Below are 26,446 nucleotides of genomic sequence, written 5' to 3' on the forward strand. Positions count from 1 at the left end.
TGTGTTGCCCAGGCTGGTCTCTAACTCCTGGGCTCTAGCAATCCACCCACTTCAGGCTCCCAAAGTGTTAGGATTACAAGTGTGAGCCACTACGCCTGGCTATAGACTATTTATAACTTTGAGTTTTGTACTATGTATAGTATAGATTTAAAAAAATTTTTTAATCTTACATGTCAAAAGAATTAACAGGATTGTAGCAGATGCCTAATAAGTACAGGTTAAACCATTCTGCTATTTCCGGAACTTGCACTTAGGAAGCATGGTGCTTACTGTGCAACAAGAGCCCCCGGCCATCCCTGTTTTTCAGGTCTTAGAGGATACAGCTAAGAAGGAGCTCCTCTTAGATCTGCTGGAAGCCAGAGCCCTGCTCCCCGGCGAGGACCACACTGCCTTCCTCCCTGGAGTTTGCAGTTGGAGGCACCAGATGCTCTAGCAGCATCCAGAGAGATGCCATCTGTGAGGGAAACCTATTCTTAGAGAGCAGAGACAGTCAGTAGCAGAGCTGACCAACCCCCAGCAGCAGTGGGGGGACTTCAGGAGGGCAGGTGGCCAAGGTTTCACCTTCAGCTGAAGGCAGGACAGGCTAAAAGCAGGGTGTGCTCAGTCCCCAGGACCCATACTTCCTCTACATTTGGATGCTCTATTAGAAATAACAGCATTTATTGAGGGCTCACTTTAACAATGTCATATTCTTCAACCCTCCAGACCACTCGAGGTGTGTGCTGTTACTCAGTCACTTGCCCAGGGAAATTGTAGAGCCAGGGCTTGAGCCCAGGTGCTCTGGCTCCAAAGCCTACGTCCCTGACCATCGTGCTATACTGCCTCTCAACCTGCTGTACAGAGGCCAATTTTAGTTTGGGTTTCCCCAATAGCAGACTTTAAGACACGGATTTGAGTGCAAGTGGTTCATATGGGAAGTGGTCCCAGGAAGCACTGCTAGGGGCATGAGGAAGGGAGACGGGGAGGGTATTTGAGGTTCAGCCCTACTGGGGAGCTCTGGGAGTCAGTGTGGAGCATGTACCTCTGAGTTATCCCACCCGAGGGGTGAGGGCTGCGGGCTGTGGTAGTGGGGGTATTTATCAGTCATTGGTTGAGGGTTGCTCCAGGGATGTGTTCATTCCCCAGCCCTTCAGGCCTGCCACAGGCTGGCAGAGGAGGCACCAGTGACAAGCTAGAGTCCTTGGGCAGAGAGACAGAGGGGCGGCCACTGGCAAAGCTGGCTCGTGTGCACGAGAGTGATTAGTTAGAGGGGCTATAGGCAGGGCACCCCCACCATCTGCTATAAAACCTGCTTGTTGATGGCCGAAGCCCTCTGCCCTCCCCAACCTCTAGAGCAGCGGTCTCCAACCTTTCTGGCACCAGGAACCAGTTTCATGGAAGACACTTTTTTCACGGACCGGTGGGGAGGGGGCATGGTTTCAGGATGATTCAAGCACATTACATTTACTGTGAAATTTATTTCAATTATTATTACTTTGTAATATATAATGAAATAATTATACAACTCACCATAATGGAGAATCAATGGGAGCCCTGAGTGTGTTTTCCAGCAACTAGATGGTCCCATCTGGGGGCGATGGGAGACAGTGACAGATCATCAGGCATTAGACTCTTATAAGACGCACGCAACCCAGATCCCTCACATGTGCAGTTCACAATAGGGTTTGCACTCCTATGAGCATCTAACTCCGCTGCTGATCTGACAGGAGACAGAGCTCAGGTGGGAATGTGAGCAATGCGGAGTGGCTGTAAATACAGATGAAGCTTCCCTGGCTCATGCCTTTTAACTCCTGCTGTGCAGCCCCGTCCCTAACAGGCCATGGATGGACACTGGGGTTGCAGACCCCTTGCCCTAGAGCTCATTCAGCCTCCACAGCAAGTTAAAAGAGCTTCAACATCACCTACTCCAAGTTTGCAGTAAATACTGTGGCTAAAAACACAGCTTACAGAATCAGAGTGATCCCACCTCAGTCACCTAAGGCTCTGTGACTCATCTGTCAGATGGGATAACAATGGATGGCTCCATATCATTCCCCACCCCCTTGTTACTCAGACCAGCATGACTGGCAGCACCTGGGAACCTGGGAGAAATGCAGACTCTCAGGCCCCACCCCAGTTCACTGGATCAGAAACTGCATTTTAATAAGATCTCCAGTGACTCATGTGTACATTTCTACTAGTAATGTCTAAAAAATAGAGACTGATGGAGTAAGTATATTAATGAAAGCATATCTACCAGACCAATGCTTTCAAATTGGTAGCCCATGGACCAAATTTTCCTGGAGACTTGTTTGATTTGTCCAAGATTGTATTTTTTTTTTTTTTTTTTTTGAGACTGAGTCTTTTTTGATCTGCCCGCCTTGGCCTCCCAAGGTGTGAGCCACAGCGCCTGGCCGAGACTGAGTCTTGCTCTGTCACTCAGGCTGGAGTGCAATGACACAATCTCAGCTCCCTGCAGCCTCCTAGGTTCAAGAGATTCTCCCACCTCAGGCTCCCAAGTAGCTGCAATTACAGGTGCCCACCACCACATCCAGCTAATTTTTGCATTTTTAGTAGAGACAGGGCATCACCTTGTTGGCCAGGCTGGTCTCAAACTCCTGACCTCAGGTGATCTGCCCGCCTGGGCCTCCCCAAAGTGCTGGGATTACAAGTGTCAGCCAGTGCGCCCGGTCCCGGATCGTGGTTTTGCAAAAATCAGACTGGCACACAAGTCTTCAGTTCCCCATGTACCCATCCCTCCCCACTGCATAGCACCCTGAATGTTTCAATTTATGTCATTGTAGGCTCCTGTGGGCATTTAATTTGTACCCCTTTCTAGTCCATATCCTATAATGAGCTAATGTTTGCATAGCATGGCTTAAGTTTCTAAATTTGAAGCAAGGCACTGAAGAAAACATGGGCTTTGAAATCAGAAAGATCTGAGTTCAAATCCTGATTTGGCTATTACACTATTTGTATTACCTTGGGCAAGTTACTCCCCTCTCTGATCCTCAGCTTCTTTCTTTTTTTTTTTTTTTGAGACATAGTCTCGCTCTGTGGCCCAGGCTGGAGTGCAGTGGTTCGATCTCGGCTCACTGCAACTTCCACTTCCTGGGTTCAAGCAATTATCTTGCCTCAGCCTCCCTAGTAGCTGGGATTACAGGGGTGTGCCACCATGCCCAGCTAATTTTTATATTTTTAGTATAGATGGGGTTTCGCTACATTGGCCAGGCTGGTCAAGAACTCCTGACCTCAGGTGATCTGCCTGCCTTGGCCTCCCAAAGTACTGGGATTATAGTGTGAGCCACTGTGCCTGGCCTGACCCTCAGTTTCTAAATCTGTAAAATGGGGATCAAAACGCATCTTTGCAACGCCATTGTATGGTTTAAAAATAATATGTGCAGGCTGCGCACAGTGGCTCATGCCTGTAATCATAGCACTTTGGGAGGCTGAAGCAGGAAGACAGCTTGAAGCCAGGAAGTTGAGACTAGCCCTAGTGACAGAGTGAGACTCTGCTGCTATTTAAAATAATAATAATAATAAGGCTGGGCGCGGCTGCTCACGCCTGTAATCCTAGCACTTTGGGAGGCCAAGGCAAGTGGATCACCTGAACTCAGGAGTTCGCAATCAGCCTGGGGAACACGGTGAAACCCTGTGTCTACTAAAAATACAAAAAATTAGCCAGGCAAGGTGGCATGTGCGTGGAATCCCAACTACTCGGGAAGCTGAAACAGGAGAATCCCTTGAACCCGGGAGGCGGAGGTTGCAGTGAGCCGAGATACTGCACTCCAGCCTGGGTGATGGAGTGAGACTCCGTCTCAAATAATAATAATAATAATAATAATAATTAATAATAATACCACCACCAAAGAGGGAGGATGAAGGCACTAAATGAATGAGTGCAGCAGTGGTAGTTGCATAAGTCCAATGAGGACCAGGGGAGTCTAATTATCCTCATTTTATGATAAACTGAGGCTCTGAGAGGTCCAGAACCTTCCCCAAGGTTACACAGTGGGAGAGGAGAGTGGAGAGCCAAACCCATGTCCTCTAGCTCTAGATCTGCACTGTCCACTAAAATCTTCGGTGAGGATACAAGTGTTTTTCTATATCTGTGTTGCCTGTCACAGCAGCCACTAGCCACAAATGGCTACTGAGCCCTGAAAATATGGGTGTCAAAACATATACCCAATTTTTGAAGACTTAATACTAAAAAAGAGTGCAAAATATATAATTAATTATGTTAATTATACGTTGAAATAACTTTTAGAAATTTGTGTTCAATTCTATAATTAAGATTAATGTCACCTTTTTTTTTTTTTTTTTTTTGGTGAGACAGGGTCTCACTGTCACCCAGGCTGGAGTGCAGTGGCGTGATCTCAGCTCACTGCAGCCTCGACCTCCCAGGCTCAAGCGATCCTCCCACCTCAGCTGGGACCACAGGTGCGTGCTACCACACCCAGCTAATTTTTTGTGGAGACTGGGTTTCACCATGTTGCCCAGGCTGGTCTCAAGCTCCTGAGCTCAAGTGATCCACCAGCCTCAGCCTCCCAAAGTGCTGGGATTACAGGAATGAGCCACAACGCCCAGCCTTCTACTTTTTTGTAATGTGGCTACTAGAAACATTTTAATTACATCTATGGCTCAACTGTTTCTACTGGACAGTGGGACTCTAGAACTTCTCCAATAGAACATCTGAGATGAGGAACTTAGTGTTTTTTTTTAAAGTATTTACAATCCACTGCCCACCAGCAGGGAGCCCTCTGTGACATAAGAACAGTTGAAGAATGAACATACCCACCAGAAAGAGACCTCAGGGACCTCCTCTGAGCTCCATGACCTCTGAGGCCTAGAGACGGGTATGGCTGGCCCCAGTCTCACAGAAGTCAGCTTTATAGCTGGAACCAAGCCCTAGATTCCTTGGCCTGATTCGGCCACTTGTGCCACCATTTAAGAGTACCCACTGGGATTGAAAATTGGTGCTTTTACTTTGGCAAATGGAACCCTGGGATAACACCAGCTGGAGTCTGAGGCCCATGATCTTGAGAAGGCAGGATCCTTTGGGAGGGTTTGCGAGGAGACAAATCTTGAGCCACAGCCGGAAGCCTCAGGGCCGAATTACTTGGAGGGGCGGCTCTTGTTATAGATGAGGAAGTCTGAGATGTCGTGCCACACATTGCTGTCCTCATAGAGGTAGGTCATGGAGGACTGAAGCGAGGGCTGCAGCGTGGGCCGGTGATACTCAAAGAGCCACAGCACCAGCCCCCACAATACCGCAGTGAACACTGGGAACGGGTCCCACCTGGGTTCAGGGATGTAGCCCTTCTCCACGGCCAGGCGGCTCAGGGCAAACAGGACACGTGACAACACGTACATGTTTATCTGCAAAGAGCCAATGGTGGGAATTACTGGTGAGTGCAGCTGCTGGGAGCCTTCTTCCTGCCCACCCCCATGCACTGGGGAGCCTTCTGGGCACTGAATCAGTTTTTTTCAAAGTTGATGTGCCAGAGGATTTGAGGTGGCATGCAGTAGACATTTTAATACTGCGATCTGTGTCTTTTATTTATTATGCTTTTTTATTAGAAAATGAAATACATTTACATGGTTCAAGACCAAAAGGTAACTTGACACCAAAAACATGATCCATAAAAGGAAAAATTGATAAATCAGATCACATCAAAACTTAAACTTTTTCTTTTGAAAACCCTTGAGAAGAGAATGAAAAGAAAAGCTACAAGACTAGGAGAAGATATTTATAAACATGTATGTGACAAAGTGCCTAAATATGTATATATATTCAAGATGTGTGTGTATATATATATATATATATATATATATATATATATATTTTTTTTAAGACAGAATCTCACTCTGTTGCCCAGGCTGGAGAGTGGTGCAATCTCAGCTCACTGCAACCTCCGCCTCCGGGGTTCAAGCGATTCTTCTGCCTCAGCCTCCCGAGTAGCTGGGACTACGCACCACCACACCTGGCTAATTTTTTGTATTTTTAGTGGAGACTGGGTTTCACCATATAGGCCAGGCTGGTCTCGAACTCCTGACCTTGTGATCCGCCTGCCTCGGCCTCCCAAAGTGCTGGGATTACAGGTGTGAGCCACCGCACCCGGCCCTATTTGGGGTTTTTTTGATTTGTTTGTTTCCTTTTGAGACAGAGTCTCACTATATTGCCCAGGCTAGAGTACAGTGGCACAATCACGGCTCACCGCAACCACACTTCCTGGGCACACTTTCATCGTCTCACCTCAGGCTCCCTAATAGCTGGACTACAGGCATTCACCACCACACTCAGCTAATTTTTAATTTTTATGGTGATTGGGGTCCCACTATGTTGGCCAGGGTGGTCTAAAACTCCTGGGCTCAAGCAATTCTTCTGTCCTGGCCTCCCAAAGTGCTGGGATTATAAGCATTAGCCTAGCCTGGAATATATTTTTAAAATACTTAAAACTCAACAGTTAAAAAAAAAAAAAAAAAAAAAACAGAAAACGGGCAAAAGACATAATAAACAGATATTTCACCAGAGAGATTATACAGATGGCAAGTATGCACATGAAAAGATGTTCAACATCGTTAGCCACTAGGAAAAAGCAAATTAAAAGCACAATGAAATAATATTATATACCAATCAAAATGGCTAAAATTAAAAATGCCTGTAATCTCAACACTTTGAGAGGTTGAGGAGGCCAGATGACCTGAGGCGTTTGAGACCAGCCTGGCCAACATGGTGAAACCCCGTCTTTACTAAAAATACAAAAATTAGCTGGGCATGGTGGCGTGTGCCTGTAATCTCAGCTACTCAGGAGGCTAAGGCAGGAGAATCGCTTGAACCGGGGAGGCAGAGGTTGCAGGGAGCCAAAATCTTGCCTTCGAATTCCAGCCTGGGTGACGAGAGCAAAACTGCATCTCAAAAAAAAAAAAAAATGCAGCAGGGGTGTGGTTCAGTACAGAGGTGGCTAAAGGGGATATGGTTCTGAATAAAGGTGGAAGTGAGGGAAGGGGGCATGGTTCAGCGTAGAGGTGGGGGGAAGAGAGCATGGCTCTATATAGAGGTGGGGGAAGGGGGCATGATTCTCTATAGAGGTAAGGGTGGGAGACGGTGCGTGGTTCGGTGTAGAGGTGGGAATGGGCGAAGGGAGTGTGGTTCTGTGTAGAGGTAGGGGTGGGGAAAGGAGATGTGGTTCTTTTTAGAGGTAGAGGTGGGGGAAGGGGTGTGGTTCAGTGTAGAGGTAGGAGTGGGGGAAGGGGTGTGGTTCACTGTAGAGGTAGGAGTGAGGGAAGAGGGGTGGTTCAATGTACAGGTAGAGTTGGGGAAGGGGTGGTTCAGTATAGAAGTAGGAGTGGGGGAAGAGGCATGGTTCAAAGTAGAGGTAGGGGTGGGGGAAGGGGTGGGTTCAGCATAAAGGTAGGAGTGGGGGAAGGGGTGGGTTCAGCATAGAGGTAGGAGTGGGGGAAGGGGCGGGTTCAGTATAGAAGTAGGAGTGGGGGAAGGGGCATGGTTCAAAGTAGAGGTAGGCGTGGGGGAAGGGGTGGGTTCAGTGTAGAGGTAGGAGTGGGGGAAGGGGTGGGTTCAGTGTAGAGGTAGGAATGGGGGAAGGGGTGGGTTCAGTGTAGAGGTAGGAGTGGGGGAAGGGGCATGGTTCAGTGTAGAGGTAGGAGTGGGGAAGAGGTGGGTTCAGTGTAGAGGTAGGAGTGGGGGAAGAGGTGGGTTCAGTGTAGAGGTAGGAGTGGGGGAAGGGGCATGGTTCAGTGTAGAGGTAGGAGTGGGGAAGAGGTGGGTTCAGTGTAGAGGTAGGAGTGGGGGAAGGGGTGGGTTCAGTGTAGAGGTAGGAGTGGGGAAAGGGGGGTGGTTCAGTGTAGAGGTAGGAGTGGGGGAAGGGGTGGGTTCAGTGTAGACGTAGGAGTGGGGAAAGAGGTGGGTTCAGTGTAGAGGTAGGAGTGGGGGAAGGGGGGTGGTTCAATGTAGAGGTAGGAGTAGGGGAGGGGCAGGTTCGGTATAGAGGTAGGAGTGGGGAAAGGGGGGTGGTTCAATGTAGAGGTAGGAGTAGGGGAAGGGGCGCGGTTCAGTGTAGAGGTAGGAGTGGGGGAAGGGGTGGGTTCAGTATAGAGGTAGGAGTGGGGGAAGGGGCGCGGTTCAGTGTAGAGGTAGGAGTGGGGGAAGGGGTGGGTTCAGTATAGAGGTAGGAGTGGGGGAAGGGGCGCGGTTCAGTGTAGAGGTAGGAGTGGGGGAAGGGGCGCGTTTCAGTGTAGAGGTAGGAGTGGGGGAAGGGGGGTGGTTCAGTGTAGAGGTAGGAGTGGGGGAAGGGGTGGGTTCAGTGTAGAGGTAGGAGTGGGGGAAGGGGGTGGTTCAGTGTAGAGGTAGGAGGGGGGGAAGGGGTGGGTTCGGTGTAGAGGTAGGAGTGGGGGAAGGGGTGGGGGAAGGGGTGGGTTCGGTATAGAGGTAGGAGTGGGGGAAGGGGCGCTGTTCAGTGTAGAGGTAGGAGTGGGGGAAGGGGTGGGTTCGGTGTAGAGGTAGGAGTGGGGGAAGGGGTGGGTTCGGTATAGAGGTAGGAGTGGGGAAAGGGGGGCGGTTCAGTGTAGAGGTAGGAGTGGGGAAAGGGGGGCGGTTCAGTGTAGAGGTAGGAGTGGGGGAAGGGGCGTGGTTCAGTGTAGAGGTAGGAGTGGGGGAAGGGGCGCGGTTCAGTGTAGAGGTAGGAGTGGGGGAAGGGGGGTGGTTCAGTGTAGAGGTAGGAGTGGGGGAAGGGGAGGGTTCAGTGTAGAGGTAGGAATGGGGGAAGGGGTGGGTTCAGTGTAGAGGTAGGAGTTGGGGAAGGGGTGGGTTCGGTGTAGAGGTAGGAGTGGGGGAAGGGGTGGGTTCGGTGTAGAGGTAGGAGTGGGGGAAGGGGTGGGTTCGGTGTAGAGGTAGGAGTGGGGGAAGGGGTGGGTTCGGTGTAGAGGTAGGAGTGGGGGAAGGGGCGCGGTTCGGTGTAGAGGTAGGAGTGGGGGAAGGGGTGGGTTCGGTGTAGAGGTAGGAGTGGGGGAAGGGGCGCGGTTCAAAGTAGAGGTAGGAGTGGGGGAAGGGATGGGTTCGGTATAGAGGTAGGTAGGAGTGGGGGAAGGGGCATGGTTCAGTGTAGAAGTAGGAGTGGAGGAAGGGGCGCGGTTCAGTGTAGAGGTAGGTGTGGGGGAAGGGGCGCGGTTCAATGTAGAAATAGGAGTGGGGGAAGGGGCGGGGTTCAGTGTAGAAATAGGAGTGGGGGAAGGGGCAGGGTTCAGTGTAGAAATAGGAGTGGGGGAAGGGGCGGGGTTCAGTGTAGTAGTAGTTGGGTAAGGGACGTGGTTCAGTATAGGAGTGGGGGGAAGGGACGTGCTGCGTAGAAGTAGGAGCGGGTGAAGGGGTGGGTTCAGTGTAGAAATAGGAGTGGGGGAAGGGGCGGGGTTCCATGTAGAGGTAGGAGTGGGGGAAGGGGCAGTGGGGGAAGGGGCAGTGGGGGAAGGGGCCGGGTTCAGTGTAGAAATAGGAGTGGGGGAAGGGGCGGGGTTCAGTGTAGTAGTAGTGGGGTAAGGGACGTGGTTCAGCATAGGAGTGGGGGGAAGGGACGTGCTGTGTAGAAGTAGGAGCGGGGGAAGGGGCGTGGTTCCATGTAGAGGTAGGAGTGGGGGAAGGGGCGGGGTTCAGTGTATAGGTAGGAGTGGGGGAAGGCGTGTGGTTCAATATAGAGGTAGGGGTTTTACCATGTTGGCCAGGCTGGTCTTGATCTCCTAACCTCAAATGATCCACGGGCCTCAGCCTCGCAAAGTGCTGAGATTACAGGCATAAGTCACTGGACCCAGCACTCAACTTATTTTCTGATTTTATCATGATGTCCTCCAAGCACATGTGTCAGGCACATAAGGCTGCCTTGTCTGCATTTTAAATAGATATAGTCCTATCCATATAGTCTAGTTCTTCTTGTGTTATTTTGGCAGATTGTGTCTTTCAAGGAATTGGTTCATTTTAGCTTGGTTAACAAATTTGTGACCACAGAATTGTTCACAGTGTTTTAAGGTCAGTGAGATCAGTAGTGATGCCCCCTCGTTTGTTTTTGATATTAATATTTGTTTCCTTTCTTTTTTTCTTAGGGAGCCTGGCTAGGAGTTTATTTTATTCATCTCTTCAAAGAATCAACTTTTCGTTTAGTTCCTTTTTTCTATTGAGTTTGTTTTTCAATTTCATTGATTTCTGCACTAATTTTTATTACTTCTTTTCTTCAGCTTACTTTGGATTTAGCTTAAAAAAAAAATAGGCCAGGCATGGTGGCTCATGCCTGTAATCCCAGCACTTTGGGAGGCCAAGGCGGGTGGATCACCTGAGGTCTGAAGTTGGAGACCAGCCTGACCAACACGGAGAAACCCCATCTCTATTTAAAAATATATGCGTGTGTGTGTGTGTGTGTGTGTGTGTGTGTATAAAATTTAAAAAATCATGGGGTCTTGCTGTGTTGCCCAAACTCCTGGCCTCAAGCAATCTTCCTCCCTCAGCCTCCCAAAGTGCTGGGATTATATGTGAGCCGCTAAAAAATGGTTAAAAATTATTTTCTTTTTTTTGAGATGGAGTCTCGCTCTGTCACCCAGGTTGGGGTGCAGCAGCACTACCTTGGTTCACTGCAACCTCCACCTCCCATGTTCAAGAGATTCTCCTGCCTCAGCCTCCCAAGCAGCTGCGACCACAGGCTTGCACCATCATGCCTCATTTTTTTTTTTTTTTTTTGCATTTTTAATGGAGATGGGCCACTATGCCTGACCTAAAAATTATTTTTACAATTTAAAAATATTTAAGAAATTTGAGGGAGGCAAGTGGAGAGGGTGCCAACTTTTCATGATGCCAAAGAACATTAAAAAACAACTAGCATTCCACCAGTCGAGGTCGCTCACGCCTGTAATCCCAGCACTTTGGGATGCCGAGGCAGGTGCATCATCTGAAGTCAGGAGTTTGAGACCAGCCTGACCAATATGGTGAAACCCCATCTCTACTAAAAATACAAAAATTAGCCAGATGTGGTGGCATGCGCCTGTAGTCCCAGCTACTCGGGAGCCTCAAATAGGAGAATTGCTTGAACCCAGGAAGTGGAGGTTGTAGTGAGCCAAGATCACACCACTGCACTCCAGCCTGGGCAACAGAGCGAGCCTCCAACTCAAAAAAAAAAAAAAAGAAAAGAAAACCCCAACAACTAGCATTTAGTCTCTTATTCATCATCATTTCATAACAAAAGGGAATTTTAACCCAGAAAAATGACAAGTCACAGAATGAGAGACACTTTTTAGAGTGTATTGTTTTGTTTTATGAAAACCTTACTTCGGGGTCATTTTTTTCCCCTAATTTCACTACAGAGTGGTTTTTAAAAACAATCTTTGCCCCAGAGAGCAGTAGATACATTGATTTTGGGAACCATGAAATTACAGATGGAAAAACTGAGAGGGAAGTGACCTTCCTGAGGTCACACAGGGATTATTGAGTCACAGACCTCAGACGTGTAAAAGAGCCAAGAGCTGCCGGGCGCAGTGACTCATGCTGGTAATCCCAGCACTTTGGGTGGCCGAGGTGGGCAGATCTCGAAGTCAGGAGTTCGAGACCAGCCAAAAATACAAAAATTAGCTGGTCATGGTGGCAGGTGCCTGTAAATACAGAAAGCTGAAGCAGGAGAATCGCTTGAACCTGGTAGGCGAAGATTGCAGTGAGCCAAGATAGCACCACTGCACTCCACCCTAAGCGACAGAGCTAGACTCTGTCTCAAAAAAAAAAAAGGCAGGACGCAGTGGCTCATGCCTGTAATCCCAGCACTTTGGGAGGACAACGTGGGAGGATCATCTGAGGTTGGGAGTTTGAGACCAGTCTGACAAACAGGGAGAAACCTCATCTCTACTAAAAATACAAAATTAGCCCAGCATGGTGGTGCATGCCTGTAATCCCAGCTACTTGGGAGGCTGAGACAGGAGAATCGCTTGAACCTGGAAAGTGCAGGTTGCAATGGGCCAAGATCGGGCCATTACACTCCAGCTCCAGCCTAGGCAACTAGAGAAAAACTCCGTTTCAAAAAAAAAAAGCCAAGAGCTTACCATCTTCATCACCTACACCCCAACCTCTAAACTGAACCAGGGCCCCCTCCTCTAGCCCCAACTCTATACAGAACCATGCCCCCTTGCCCTGCCTCTATACTGGACAACATCCCCTTTCCCCACTCTTACCTCTACACTGAACCACACCCCTACCCCCACTCCTGCCTCTACACTGAACCATGCCTCTTCCCCCACCCCCACCCCCACCCCTACCTCTACACTGAACCACAGCCCTTCCCCCATCCCTACCTCTATACAGAACCATGCCCCTTCCCCCATCCCACCTCTATACAGAACCCACGCCTTCTTCCCCTACTCCCACCTCTACACTGAACCATGCCCCTTCCCCCACCCCCACCGCTATATAGAATCATGCCCCCTTTCCCAACTCCCACCTCTATATAGAACCACACCCAGTTTAGTCACCCCCACCTATCTACTGAACCACACCCCCTCACTACCTTCACCTTGGAAAGATCTTTACCTGGCTGTTGATGTTATTGTTTTCTCCAAACACCAGGAAACCCCCAAGGAAGGCGGCCAGGAATGAGTGCACCTGGTAGGTCTTGCCTTGGATGCGGGACTGCAGGGCACAGAGACCCTTGTAGGTGAACACAAAGTACGCCAGGTTCCGGGAGTGGATGTACGTGGCCTGCAGGATGGCCCGAAGCTTCTCCCGGAGGCTGCACAAACACAGTAGCCCCAAGGGCCTTTACGCACTGGCCATGCAAAACAACCAGCCAAGGAGGTCGGGGGTAATGCTTATTCAGTCCCTGGCCTCCACCCTTCAAGTCTTTGGGGCTGTTCTCATCCTTGATTCAGGCCTTAACTCAGTGCCACCTCCCCAAGGAGACCTTCCCTGATCACCCTACATAACAGAATACCCATCACATCCTGTCCTGATCCAAATTTTCTTTTCCTTCCTAGCTGTGGTCACCACCTGATATTTATATGCTTGTTTATTACCTTCCCCCACCCCAGTAGCAGCTACAGGAGGGTGGTGTCTGGATCTGGCTTGTTCATCTGCAGGGCCTGGGACATAGTAGTTGCTCAATAAATGTTTTCTTGAGTAAACGTGAAGGAATGAGTGTCTGCCATGTGCTGGATCTGGGAATATGATTCTGAGAAGAAACAGATCTGCTCACTGCCCTCAGGGGGCTTATGATCTACTGGGAGAGGAAAATGTGAAATAAATAATCACAAAAAGAACATTGACCTTGACAAGAGATGGTGCTGGGATCTTCCTGATGAGAAAGAGTCAAGGAGGTCAAGAGGGGAGGAGAGCTGCATCCCAGGCAGAGGGCTCAGCCCATGCCAGGCCCTGAGGGGGGGCAGGGAGTATGAGGAAAGGAGCAGAGAGAAGCCACTGTAGCCATGGGCAGAAAACCAGAGAACTTGTAGGGAGGGTGCAGGGCAGAGGCAGTGGGGCCCTGCTGAACTTGGTCTTTATCGTGAGAAGTGAACATTTAAGTGGAAGAGGTCATTTTTTTTTTTTTCTCACTCTTGTCACCCAGGCTGGAGTGCAGTGGTACAATCTCGGCTCACGGCAACCTCCGCATCCCAGCTTCAAGCAATTCTTCTGCCTCAGTCTCCTGAGTAAATGGGACTACAGGTACCCGCCACCACACCCGGCTAATTTTTAAGAGATAAAAATAATTGCCTCATCTGGGCACGGTGGCTCATGCCTGTGATCCCAGCACTTTGGGAGCCAAGGCAGGCAGATCACGAAGTCAGCACATAAAGACCATCCTGGCTAACACCGTGAAACCTTGTCCCTACTAAAAATACAAAAATTAGCTGGGCATGATGGTGGGCATCTGTAGTCCCAGCTACTTGGGAGGCTGAGGCAGCAGAATTGCTTGAATCTGGGAGGTGGATTCCAATGAGTCAAGATCCTGCTATTGCACTCCAGCCTGAGCAAAAGAGCCAGACTCTGAATGAAAAAAAAAAATCACTAGAGGCTGAATGCAGTGACTCAGACCTGTAACCCCAACACTTTGGGAGGCTGAGCCAAGATCGTGCCACTGCACTCCAGCTTGAGCAACAGAGAGAGACTCTGCCTTAAAAAAATAAATAAAATAAAAAATAAGCCGGGAGCAGTGGGTCACGCCTGTAATTCCAACACTTTGGAAATCCAAGGTGGGCGGATCATGAGGTCAAGAGCTCGAGACCATCTTGGCCAACATGGTGAAAGCCTGTCTCTACTAAAAAATACAAAAATTAGCTGGGTGTGGTGGCGTGTGCCTGTAGTCCCTGATACTCAGGAGGCTAAGGCAGGAGAATTGCTTGAACCCGGGAGGCGAAGGTTGCAGTGAGCCGAGATCGCACCACTGCACTCCAGCCTGGCGCCTGGCAACAGAGCAAAGCTCTGTCTCAAAAAAAAAAAAAAAAAAAAAAAATCCCCGAGTGTGGTGGCTCACGCCTGTAATCCCAGCACTTTGGGAGGCTGAGGCAGGCGGATCATGAGGTCAGGAGATCAAGACCATCCTGGCTAACATGGTAAAACCCCATCTCTACTAAAAATACAAAAAATTAGCTGGGCATGGAGGCGTGTGCCTGTAATCCCAGCTACTCAGAAATCTGAGGCAGGAGAACTGCTTGAACTGGAAGATGAAGGTTGCAGTGAGCCGAGATCGCACCACTGCACTCCAGCCTGAGTGACAGAGCCAGACTCTGTATCATAAAAAAAAAAAAAAAAAAAAGATTAGTTGGGAACAACATGGAAATCCAGTTTTCCTGCCTTAGAACTGGCAACACTGGGGCCTGTGTTTACATGGGGTGAGAGCCAGCTGCTCTCACTGTCCCTCGGCCTCCCAAAGTGCTGGGATTACAGGCATGAGCCACTGTACCTGACCTAATCTTTGTATTTTTAGTAGAGGCACGGTTTCAACATGTTGCCCAGGCTGGTCTCGAAATCCTGACCTCAAGTGTACCACTCACCTCGGCATCCCAAAGTGCTGGGCCACCGTACCTGTCCTGGTAGCAAATTCTTAACCCTCACACTGTTAACATGTAAGTCGGATAATGGTACAGCCCTGCTCAAAATCTTACAACAATTTCCCATTGGACTTAAAGAAAAAGCCAAATTCCTCTCTATGACCAAAAGCTGGAGAGGACCAACCAAGGTCAAACTGTGACCTGCCTCTCCATCCTCTCTCCCCTTCAGTTCTTCTGCTCCAGCCTTCTCACACTTATCAGGCATGCTCCTTCCTCAAGACCTTTACACTGGCTATGCCCGTGGTCTTATAGAGGCCTCCCCTAGTTAATTCTGCCTGTCCCCTCAGCCCTTCTGATCCCCTTTCCCTTTTTCCCTGCTCTAATTTTGCTTTTCCATAACCATATCACCTTCTAACATACCGTAGACTTTCCTTATCCTGTTTATTTTCTGCCACACCCTGCTAGAATGTCAGCAGGAGTCATTGTCTGTTTTGTTCACTGTTGTATCCCTAGTACCTAGAACAGTGTCTGGCACATAGCAGATGCTCAATAAATATCTGCTGAACAAACAAATGAATTCAGTTTTTAAAAAATGACTTGGAGGCCGGGCGGGGTGGCTCATGCCTATAATCCCAGCACTTTGGGAGGCCGAGGCGGGTGCATCACGAGGTCAGGAGTTTGAGACCAGCCTGGCCAACATGGTGAAACCCCATCTCTACTAAAAATACAAAAATTAGCCAGACGTGGTGGCACGCACCTGTAGTCCCAGCTACTCTGGGAGGCTAAGGCAGAAGAATCGCTTCAACCTGGGAAGTGGAGGTTGCAGTGAGCCGAAATCTTGCCATTGCACTCTAGCATGGGTGACAGAACAAGACTTCATCTCAAAAAAAAAAAAAAAAAAAAAAAAAGACTTGGAGGACAACAGCAACAACAAAAACAAACATAAATAAATCAATAAAAATACAAAATGAGCACATCTTATAGGTAGCTGAGACTACTGGAGGCTGCCAGTGCATGATTCCTATACATTCACATGAACCTATATGCATTAAACACTAGACCGAAACCCATTTTTATTCTTTTTTTTTTTTTTGAGACAGAGTCTTGCTTTATCACCAGGTGCCAGGCTGGAGTGCAGGGGCGCAATCTCGGCTCACTGCAACATCCGCCTCCTGGGTTCAAGCAGTTCTCCTGCCTCAGCCTCCTGAGTAGCTGGGACTACAGGTGTGCGCCACCACGCCCAGCTAATTTTTGTATTTTAGTAGAGATGGGGTTTCATCATGTTGGCCAGGATGGTCTCGATCTCTTGACCTCGTGATCTGCCCGCCTCGGCCTCCCAAAATGCTGGGATTACAGGCGTGAGCCACCGCGCCCATCTGAAACCCATTTTCTAAGGAGTGCCTCAAGGGAAAAGCTATGGGAGATGAGAATAAGGTGAAGACACTTGAGCGAGAGACAAGAGATCATGGAGCTTTGCAGCAGAAGTGATCCTCAGAGAACTGGTCTGGATTGCCAGGAGGGAAGTAAAGATGGAATGACAGGCAAGGCACTCCTGGCAGGGGATGTTGCATGAGTAGATGTCTGCAGGTGGAGCTACACATGGCATTTCCATAAAATGGCAGTGAGTTCTGTGTGCCAAGGGCACCCCAGGGTAGACACAACGGGGGGGGTCAGGTGAGGTCGGACTACAGAAAGACCTGAAGGCCAGGCCAAGAAGCTGGGCTACTTTGGAGGGCACAGGGAATTTTCAAGCAGGGATAAGGGGATCAGAGTTGGACTTCAGGGCCGGGCACAGTGTTTCACACCTGTAATCCCAGCACTTTGGGAGCCCCAGGCAGGTGATTACCTGAGGTCAGGAGTTCAAGACCAGCCTGGCCAATATGGTGAAACTCCATTTCTACTAAAAATACAAAAATTAGCGGGGCGTGGTGGTGGGTGCCTGTCATCCCTGCTACTCAGGAGACTGAAGCAGGAGAATCACTTGAACCCGGGAGGTGGAGGTTGCAGTGAACCAAGATCACCACTGCACTCCAGCCTGGATGACAGAGCGAGACTCCATCTCAACAACAACAACAAAAGAGTTGGACTTTAGGAGGTGTGATTGGGGGGCAGGGTAGACCCAGCTAGGAAGCTATTACGTCTGTCCTGGCACTGAGGGCTGACCACATTCTCTTCCATTTTGAGGGATGTGTACCTGCCATTCCGGAAGAGAAAGGTCATGACCAGTGCGTGAGGGGCCCGGATTTTGGCTCCATAGCTGTAGAAACAGAAGAAAACAGTTACTGCAATGTCACTGTGTCACACTTTCTTTTTGGGCTCTCCTTTTGACTCCTTGTTCTCTCTCCCCATTCCAAATTCTAACATCACTTTGGGAGGGGAAATCATGCTGGATGCAAATCCTGGCTCTGACACTTCCTGGTAGTATGGCCTCAGGCATGTCCTTTAACTTCTCTGAGCCTCAGTTTCCCCATAAAAGGGATGTTTATTTTTAATTATTTAGAGACAGAGCCTCACAGTGTAACCCAGTGAGTGCAATCATAGCTCACTGCAGACTTGAAATCCTGGGCTCTAGCGATCCTCCAGCCTCAGCCCCCTGAGTAGCTGAGACTACAGGTGTGCGCCATCAATCATGCTCAGCATAAAAAGGGATGTTAAATCTCAGAGAGCTGGTTATAATTTCTTTCTTTTTTTTTGAAATAGAGTCTCACTTTGTTGCCCAGGCAGGAGTGCAGTGGTGCGATCTCAGCTCACTGCAACCTCTACCTCCTGGGTTCAAGTGATTCTCCTGCCTCAGCCTCCTAAGTAGCTGGAATTACAGGCACATGCCACCATGCCTGCCTAATTTTTGTATTTTTAGTAGAGACAAGGTTCCTCCATGTTGGCCAGGCTGGTCTCAAACTCCTGACCTCTGATGATCTGCCCTGCCCACCTTGGCCTCCCAAAGTGCCAGGATTACAGGTGTGTTACAGGTGTGAGCCACTGTGCCTGGCCCTATAATTTTAATGAAGGAGACGGTGCATGTAAAATGTTCACCATCCTTGCTCAACTGGCTTTGTGGAATTGCTCCCTCTGCTCCATCCTGGCGTTCTCGTTGCAGACACTCTCATCTTTTAAAAACATCAATCTTGGCTGGGCGTGGTGGGTCACACCTCACACCTGTAATTCCAGCACTTTGGAAGGCCAAGACGGGTGGATCACAAGGTCAAGAAATTGAGACCATCCTGGCTAACATGGTGAAACCCCGTCTCTACTAAAAATACAAAAAATTAGCTGGCCGTGGTTGCATGCACCTGTAGTCCCAGCTACTGAGGCAGGAGAATTGCTTAAACCCAGGAGGCGGAGGTTGCAGTGAGCTGAGATCACACCAATGCATTCCAGCCTGGGCAACAGAGAGAGACTCTGTCAAAAGTAACAAACAACAACAAAAACACATAAATCTCATCACATCACTCCCAGCTTAAAATCCTCTAACATCTTTCCACTACTCACGTAACACGTTCCAGGCTCCTCCCTGCAGCCTTGAAAGTGCTGCAGCCAGGGCCCTGCTTATTTCTCACACCTCATCCCAGGGCCCTCCTCCGCTGCTCCAGCCACACTGTCCTTCCTGGACTGCTTCTGACACATCAGGTTTTTCTCTGCTCCAGGCTTTGTCCTGGTGGTTCCCACTGCCTGGTGTGCTCCCCAGCCACCTTCCCTCAGCCTTCCAGTCTCAGCTGGGCAAAGGCCTCAGATGCTCCAGCCTAGGTTTGAGCAATTTTTCATTCCCACAGATCCCAAAACATCTCTCCAGCACTTCTTCTTCCCAATTTAATGACTCAGTTATTAAGTATTTATTCTATGATAATGATCTCGTTCCTGTGCTAGACTGTGGACTCCGTGAAGACAGGGAATGCATCTGGCTTGTCATCCGCATAGTCCCTAGCACCCCGCATGGCACCTGACATATAATATGTGCTTGATAAATAACTGTTGACTGACTGATGTTAGAACAGCCCTTACCCATGACAATGTCATTTCTAGAAGGTTCTATATTTAGCCTGGTTCATCTTAAAGTTAACAAATTTCCTAAAACAGTTGTTAGGTAACACTGTACCTATTCAAAATGTACTTCTTTCTAACTGTTATACAAAGGAGGATCTCAACTTTGTAAAAATGCATTGATAAAAAGGCTGGCACTTTGGGAGGCTGAAGCATGCGGATCACTTGAGATCAAGAGCTTGAGATCAGCCTAGACAACATGGTGAAACCCCGTCTCTACTAAAAATACTATAAAAATTAGCTGGGCATGGTGGTGAGCACCTGTAATCCCAGCTACTCGGGAAGCTGAGGAAGGAGAATCTCTTAAACCTGGGAGGTGAAGGCTGCAGGGAGTCAAGATCCCGCCACCACACTTCAGGACAACAGATTAAGACTCTCTCAAAACAAAAATAAAAATAAAATTTAGGTTGGGCGCAGTGGCTCACGCCTGTAATCCCAGCACTTTGGGAGGCCGAGGTAGGCGAGGTCAAGAGATCGAGACCATCCTGGCCAACATGGTGAAACCCCGTCTCTACTAAAAATACAAAAACTAGCCGGGAGTGGTGGCATGTGCCTGTGGTCCCAGCTACTCGGGAGGTTGAGGTGGAAGAATCGCTTCAACCCAGGAGGCGGAGGTTGCAGTGAGCTGAGATTGCACCATTGCACTCCAGCCTGGCTACAGAGCAAGACTCGGTATCATAAAAAAATAAAATAAATAAAATTAAATTTAAAAAGCTGGAAGGTAGGCCGGGCATGGTGGCTCACACCTGTAATCTCAGCACTTTGGGAGGCCAAGGTGGGCAGATCAAGAGGCCAACAGATCGAGATCATCCTGGCTAACATGGTAAAATCCCAACTCTACTAAAAATAGAAAAATTAGCTGGGTGTGGTGGTTTGAGCCTATAGTCCCAGCTACTTGGGAGGTTGAGGCAGGAGAATCACTTGTACCTGGGAGGCAGAGGTTGCAGATCGTGCCACTGCACTCCAGCCTGGGCAACAGAACGAGATTCTGTCTCAAAAAAAAAAAAAGAAAAGGAAAAAAAGTTGGAAGGAAATATGTTACTATGTTATTAGCAATGTCCACTGCACTGGAGGAATATAAAATTTATTTCTGCTTGCTTTTTAAACTTTTCTAGACTTCCAGAATTATCTGTAATGATTAAGCATTGCTTTAACAATTATTATTTTTTTTAGGTCCCGCCCCCTGCTTTAGCAATTATTAAATTTTTTTTTTTTTTGAGATGGAGTCTTGCTGTGTCACCCAGGCTGGAGTGCAGTGGCACAATCTCGGTTCACTACAACCTCCACCTCCTGGGTTCGAGCAATTCTCCTGTCTCAGCCTCCCGAGTAGCTGGGATTACAGGCATGCGCCACCAGGCCCTGTTCATTTTTTGTTTTTAGTAGAAACGGGGTTTCACCATGTTGGCCAGACTGGTCTTGAACTCCTGACCTCAGGTGATCCACCCTCCTCGGCCTCCCAAAGTGCTGAGTTACAGGCATGAGCCACTGCGCTTGGCCCACAATTATTAAATATTTCTTTTTTTTTTTTTTTTTTTTTTTTTTTTTGAGACGGAGTCTCGCTCTTGTTACCCAGGCTGGAGTGCAATGGCGCGATCTCGGTTCACCGCAACCTCCGCCTCCTGGGTTCAGGCAATTCTCCTGCCTCAGCCTCCTGAGTAGCTGGGATTACAGGCACGCGCCACCATGCCCAGCTAATTTTTTTGTATGAGTAGAGACGGGGTTTCACAATGTTGACCAGGATGGTCTCGATCTCTCGACCTCGTGATCCACCCGCCTCGGCCTCCCAAAGTGCTGGGATTACAGGCTTGAGCCACCGCGCCCGGCCCCTAAATATTTCAAATGTTACATAATTCCCTCTTTTCAAGATTCACACCTCTTCCCCCATCCCTCCTTTCCCTTCCTCATTTAGGGATCTGGGGATGATATGAATAAGACCATGCTTACTTTCGCTGTTTTAACTATACTTAAATGAATAGTAGAAAGACAGCAGTATTTAGTGCCAAAGCCCTGCCACATTTTGCTGTGTAAACTTGGATAAATCATTTAATCTCTCTGAGCCTCCCTTTTCCCAATCTCCATTTCAGAGTGGCTTTTGGCAGTTACGCACATGTAAAAGTTCCTAGCTCAATCAATATTAGTGTCTCTTCTTTTCTTATTCTTCTTTATTGAACACCTCCACCCTTACCCTTATGCCTAAGTTCTCTAGGTACCTGACCCTGGTCTTACCAGGCTACAAGGTCTAAAAATGCTGAAAAAGTCTTCTTGGGACAACGGTCATGAGCCATATGCTGTTTTCTCCCAAATACACATGAACGTTCACTGCAGGCTTGCTTGAAACAAAAGACTGGAATCAAACTTGTGTCCAAGACAGGGTGCAGTGGCTCATGCCTGTAATTCTAGTGCTCTGGGAGACCAAGGTGGAAGGACTGCTTAAGGCCAGGAGTTCAAGACCAGCCTGGGCAACATGGTAAGATCCCATCTCTACAAAAAATAAAAAATCTGGCCAGGTTCAATGGCTCATGCCTGTAATCCCAACACTTTGAGAGGCTGAGGTGGGTGGATCGCTTGAGACCAGGAGTTTGAGAGCCTGGGCAACATGGTGATACCCTGTCTCTACAAAAAGTATGAAAAATTATCCAGGTGTGGTGTTGTGTGCCTGTAGTCCTAGCTACTTGGGAGGCTCAGGTGCAAGGACTGCTTGATCCCAGGAGTTCCAGGCTACAGTGAACTATGATTGCACTACTGCACTCTAGCCTGGGCAACAGAGCAAGATCTCATCTTTAAATTTTGAAAAAAAAAAAAAAAAAAAGAGCCAGCTTTATGCACACTGATATGGAGGTACGATTAGAACAAGGTGTACAGATGTGTGTGTAGCACAGCAATAATTGTATAAAATGAGGAAATTATAAATCTAAGATTATTTCAACATAAAACTTTTTAAAAAGGTGTATGGGGAGAACACGAGTCTGTGTTTGCATAGGCATACAATATTTCTGGAGGAAGATGTAAGACTGGACACAGGGGTTGCCTCCAGGGAGGGGGACTGGGTGACAGAAGGATAATGTGGGTGGGATGGTAGCATCTAACTTTTTATGCCTTTTGTGCATGTGTTACCTAATTTTTTATAAAATTAATTAATTAATTTATTTTTATTTTATATATTTTATTGAGATGGAGTCTTGCTCTGTAGCCCAGGCCAGATTCAATCTCGGCTCACTGTAATCTCCACCTCCTGGGTTCAAGCAATTCTCCTGCCTCAGCCCTCCCCCCCAGGCCCCCCCAACCCACCATAGTTGGGATTACAGGTACCACACCAGCTAATTTTTGTATTTTTAGTAGAGACAGGGTTTCACTATGTTGGCCAGGCTGGGCGTGATGGCTCATGCCTGTAATCCCAGCACTTTGGGAGGCCAAGGTGTGCAGATCACCTGAAGCGACGAGTTCAAGACCAGCTTGCCCAACATGGTGAAACCCCCCTCTACTAAAAATACAAAAATTAGCCCGGCATGGCAGTGCATGCCTGTAATCCAAGCTACTTGGGAGGCTGAGGCAGGAGAATCGCTTAGATCCCCAGAGGCAGAGGTTGCAGTTAGCTGAGATTACGCCACTGCACTCAAGCCTAGGTGACAGAGCGAGACTCTGTCTCAAAAAATAAAAGCAAAAAAATGTTAATTTAAAGCCAGTGTTATTGTTGTAGAGGCCATGCTGACTCCCTCCTCTTCTCCCCTGCCTAGAAGTGGGCAGGAGGGCCAGGGCCCCCATCCTAGCCCCAGCAAGCTCTCCTCCCCCAGCTCCCTCCAAAGACACGGCTCTTTCTCCTGAAGAGGCCCTCAGCCTCCTCTGGCTAGCCATGGCTAAAGAGTCCTTTCTTATACTCCAGACACAGTGCCCCCAACTCCCTGCATCTGTCAAGCTCCCTCTCAAAGTGCTCGAACTCAGATAGGAGTTGATTACTACCCTGAAATAAAAAGGACTTAAAGGACTTAAACGACCGGTACAATGTGATCTCCTGGAGAGTTCTGGCCTGGACAAACTAGCTATGGAGGACATTTGCAGGACGACTGGGACAATGGGACTGTTAACTGGCTAATAATCAATATTATAGAATTGTTATTAGTTTATTAAATGTAATCATGAGGCTGGGCATGGTGGCTCATGCCTGTAATCCCAGCACTTTGGGAGGCTGAGGTGGGTGGATCACTAGAGGTCAGGAGTTCGAGACGAGCCTGACCAACAAGATGAAACCCATCTCTTAAAAGAAAATATAATCGGCCGGGTGCGGTGGCTCACGCCTGTAATCCAAGCACTTTGGAGGCCAAGGCAGGCGGATCACCTGAGGTGGGGAGTTCAAGACCAGCCTGACCAACATGGTGAAACTCTGTCTATAAAAAAAATAAAAATAAAAAATAAAAAAAGAAAATATAATCATGAGGCCGGGTGAGGTGGCTCATGCCTGTAATCCCAGCACTTTGGGAGGCTGAGGTGGGCAATACACTTGAGGTTAGGAGTTTGAGAACAGCCTGGCCAACATGGCAAAATCCCGTCTCTACTGAAAATACAAAAAATTAGCTGAGTGTGGTGGTAGGTGCTTGTAATCCCAGCTACTGGGGAGGCTGAGGCAGGAGAATCGCTTGAACCTGGGAGATAGAGGTTGCAGTGAGCTGAGATTGCGCCACTGCACTCCAGCCTGAGCAACAGAGCAAGGCTCTGTCTTAAAAACAAATAAATTAATAAAATCAGTGTAATCATGATAATTTAGCCATATGGGACATGCCCTTATTTTTAGAGATGCACACTGAAAAATATTTAGGGGCAGAACATTAAAGTGAGATAAATTTTACATAGTTCAAATATGTTGGTCATCTAAGTTGGTACCCCTTAATTGATGGCTCTCTTCACAAACAGAATATTCTTTTTCACCTCCAGGCCATTGTTGAAGACATTCCCTCTGCCTGGATGCCCTTCTCTCCCTGACAAACCCCAACTCAACTTCCAAAATATCACCATCACCTCTTCTGTAAAGCATTCCTGATCATCTGGTACAGCAGTGGAGGTGTAACTGTCAGTTCCCCCTTGGACTCAAGTTCCTTACAGACAGACCCAGTATCTTAGCACTAAGCATTAATGGAATCATTGCCTTAGAGCACTCCTATATGGGTGAGTTTATTGCTTCCATTTCATTTCTCAGCTGAGACCAGAAAAGATGAAGGGTTACTCAACTTTTAAAATGAAGGAACTAGGCTAAGCATGGTGGCTCACTCCTATAATCCTAGCACTTTGGGAGACCCAGGCGGGTGGATCAACTGAGTCAGGAGTTTGAGAGCAGCCTGGACAACATGGTGAAACCCTGACTCTACTAAAAATATAAAAGTTAGCCAGGCGTGGTGGTGGGTGCCTGTAATCCCAGCTACTTGGGAGGCTGAGGCAGGAGAATCACTTGAACCCAGAAGGTGGAGGTTGCAGTGAGCCCAGATGGTGCCACTGCACTCCAGCCTGGGTGACAGAATGAGACTCCATCTTAAAAAATAATAATAATAAATAAAATAAAATAAAGGAACTACAATTACAGCACAATCCCAAAAAGTACCTGCCCTGGTTGGGAAGGTCCCTGGAGGTCACAGGGAGGGTTAGAGTTGGGGCAGGTATACAAAGCTAGCATTGGGCAATGCCTGCTAGCACCACAGCCTGTGTCACTCCTCTTTATTCTTGCTTTGCCTGTAAAAAGCTTGGCAAAAGGGCCACTGATGCTATCTCAGGGCACATCAAGAAGTAGCTGATATCATCTGGCCAGGCCCAGTGGGAACCACCTTCTACCTGACTCTGAGTGCCCTTGGAAGTCAAGAGCCTGGCACTGGGGCCAGGCATCCTTGAGTTTGAATCCTGGCTCCAACGCTGACAAAGTGCTGTGACCATGAGCAATGTGTCTACCTCTGAGCTACAGCCTTTTCATCTGGAAAATGGGGACAATGGCAATTCTTATCTTGCACACTTATTCATTCATTCAACATTTGAAAAACTACTACATACTAGGTGCTAGTAATACACCAAGGAACAAAATAGATAAAGTTCTGGCCTCATGAAGCTTACTTTCTTTTTCTTTCTTTTTTTTTTTTTTTGAGACAGAATTTCACTCTGTCACCCAGGCTAGAGTGCAGTGGCGCAATCTCAGCTCACTGCAACCTCCACTCCTGGGTTCAAGCAAATCTCCTGCCTCAGCTTCCCATGTAGTTGGGACAACAGGCACAGGCCACTATGCCCGGCTAATTTTTTTATTTTTAGTAGAGATAGGGTTTAGCCATGTTGGCCAGACTGGTCTCGAACTTCTGACCTCAGGTGATGCACCCACCTTGGCCTCCTAAAGTGCTGGGATTACAGGCAGGAGCCACCATGCTTGGCCTGTGCTAAGCATTTCACATCTATTGACTCAATCTTGATACTATGAGTACTACTACCATGCCCATTTTACAGAAATTGAGGCTTAGGGAGGCTAAATGACTTCCTCAAGATCACACAGGTAGGTGGGACCAGGGTTCAAACCAAGGCATCCACATCCTCCCCACCATGCCATGTTGCCACTAGGATGCCAGTTCCAGGGGGACACAAACCACTTTCTCTGGCTTGTTCTTTGCTTTGTCCCTGGTTTTGGCACTACAGGCCCTCAATAAATGGTGGCTGTTATGCAGTAGGTTTAAAGGAGGCTGAGTTCCCCTCCAGGCACCAGCCAGGGCAATGACCCCAAGACCTCCTCTCTTGCAGGTAAGATGCCAGGATAGTTGCAACTTCTTTTACATTCATTGTCACGCCCGGAGCCCCCTGAGCCAAATGGGACTTAGCAATGGAGTCCTACAGTTGAGGAGTGAGAAGCAGGATGCGAGCCCATGGGCAGCTTCCTGGGGACAGCATAGACAGGAGGCATCCACCTGCCGGCTAGAGGCCAGGGTCCAGTTACCCATTGTGCAGATGGGGCCGCTGAGGCCAGACAGGCCCAAAGGCACACAGCGAGGCGAGGTGAGCTGGAACCAAAAGAGGAGATACAGGAGCTGGCATGGGAGGAGGTCAAAGCAAGAGGGCCAGGTTGCAAAGCATGGAAGACCCAGAAAATGTGCAGTGGGAGCCCCAGTCAGAGCTGGGAAGGCGCGCGGAACCCAAAATCCAGCCCCCGTTGCACAGATAGTGACCTCCGAGACTCAGAGGCACACAGCACCGCGTCGTCAGACTTCGAACTCGCGCCTTCGACCCCAGCCAGGACATTCCCTCAGCCCCAGCCCTGCCCGACGGCCCCACTCACACGGCCCCGTTCCGGAAGCCCTTAAGCATGGCCAATGCAGCGTGGTAGCGGCGCTTGCGCAGCAGTGCGTTAACGGCCACGAGTAGAGCCCGCAGCTGCGGCGGGGCTGCCATAGCGCGG

The 26,446-nt window shown here is 48.6% G+C and overlaps 1 protein-coding gene across 1 annotated transcript; it reads right to left on the reverse strand.

Moving 5' to 3' along the window:
- Positions 1-1,437: 1,437 nt before the first annotated feature.
- PXMP4 (peroxisomal membrane protein 4) lies at positions 1,438-26,446 on the reverse strand. The gene is made up of 4 exons (XM_012455175.3): positions 26,327-26,446; positions 17,195-17,257; positions 12,548-12,746; positions 1,438-5,358 (listed from the first exon to the last, which is right to left on the reverse strand). Exons 1-4 carry the CDS (start codon positions 26,437-26,439, stop codon positions 5,095-5,097), a joined length of 639 nt encoding a protein of 212 aa, XP_012310598.1. The 5' UTR covers positions 26,440-26,446; the 3' UTR covers positions 1,438-5,094.

Source organism: Aotus nancymaae, unplaced genomic scaffold, assembly GCF_030222135.1.
Source record: "Aotus nancymaae isolate 86718 unplaced genomic scaffold, 86718_ANA_hifiasm-v0.15.2.pri h1tg000029l, whole genome shotgun sequence".
In the NCBI taxonomy this organism is placed as follows: Eukaryota; Metazoa; Chordata; class Mammalia; order Primates; family Aotidae; genus Aotus; species Aotus nancymaae.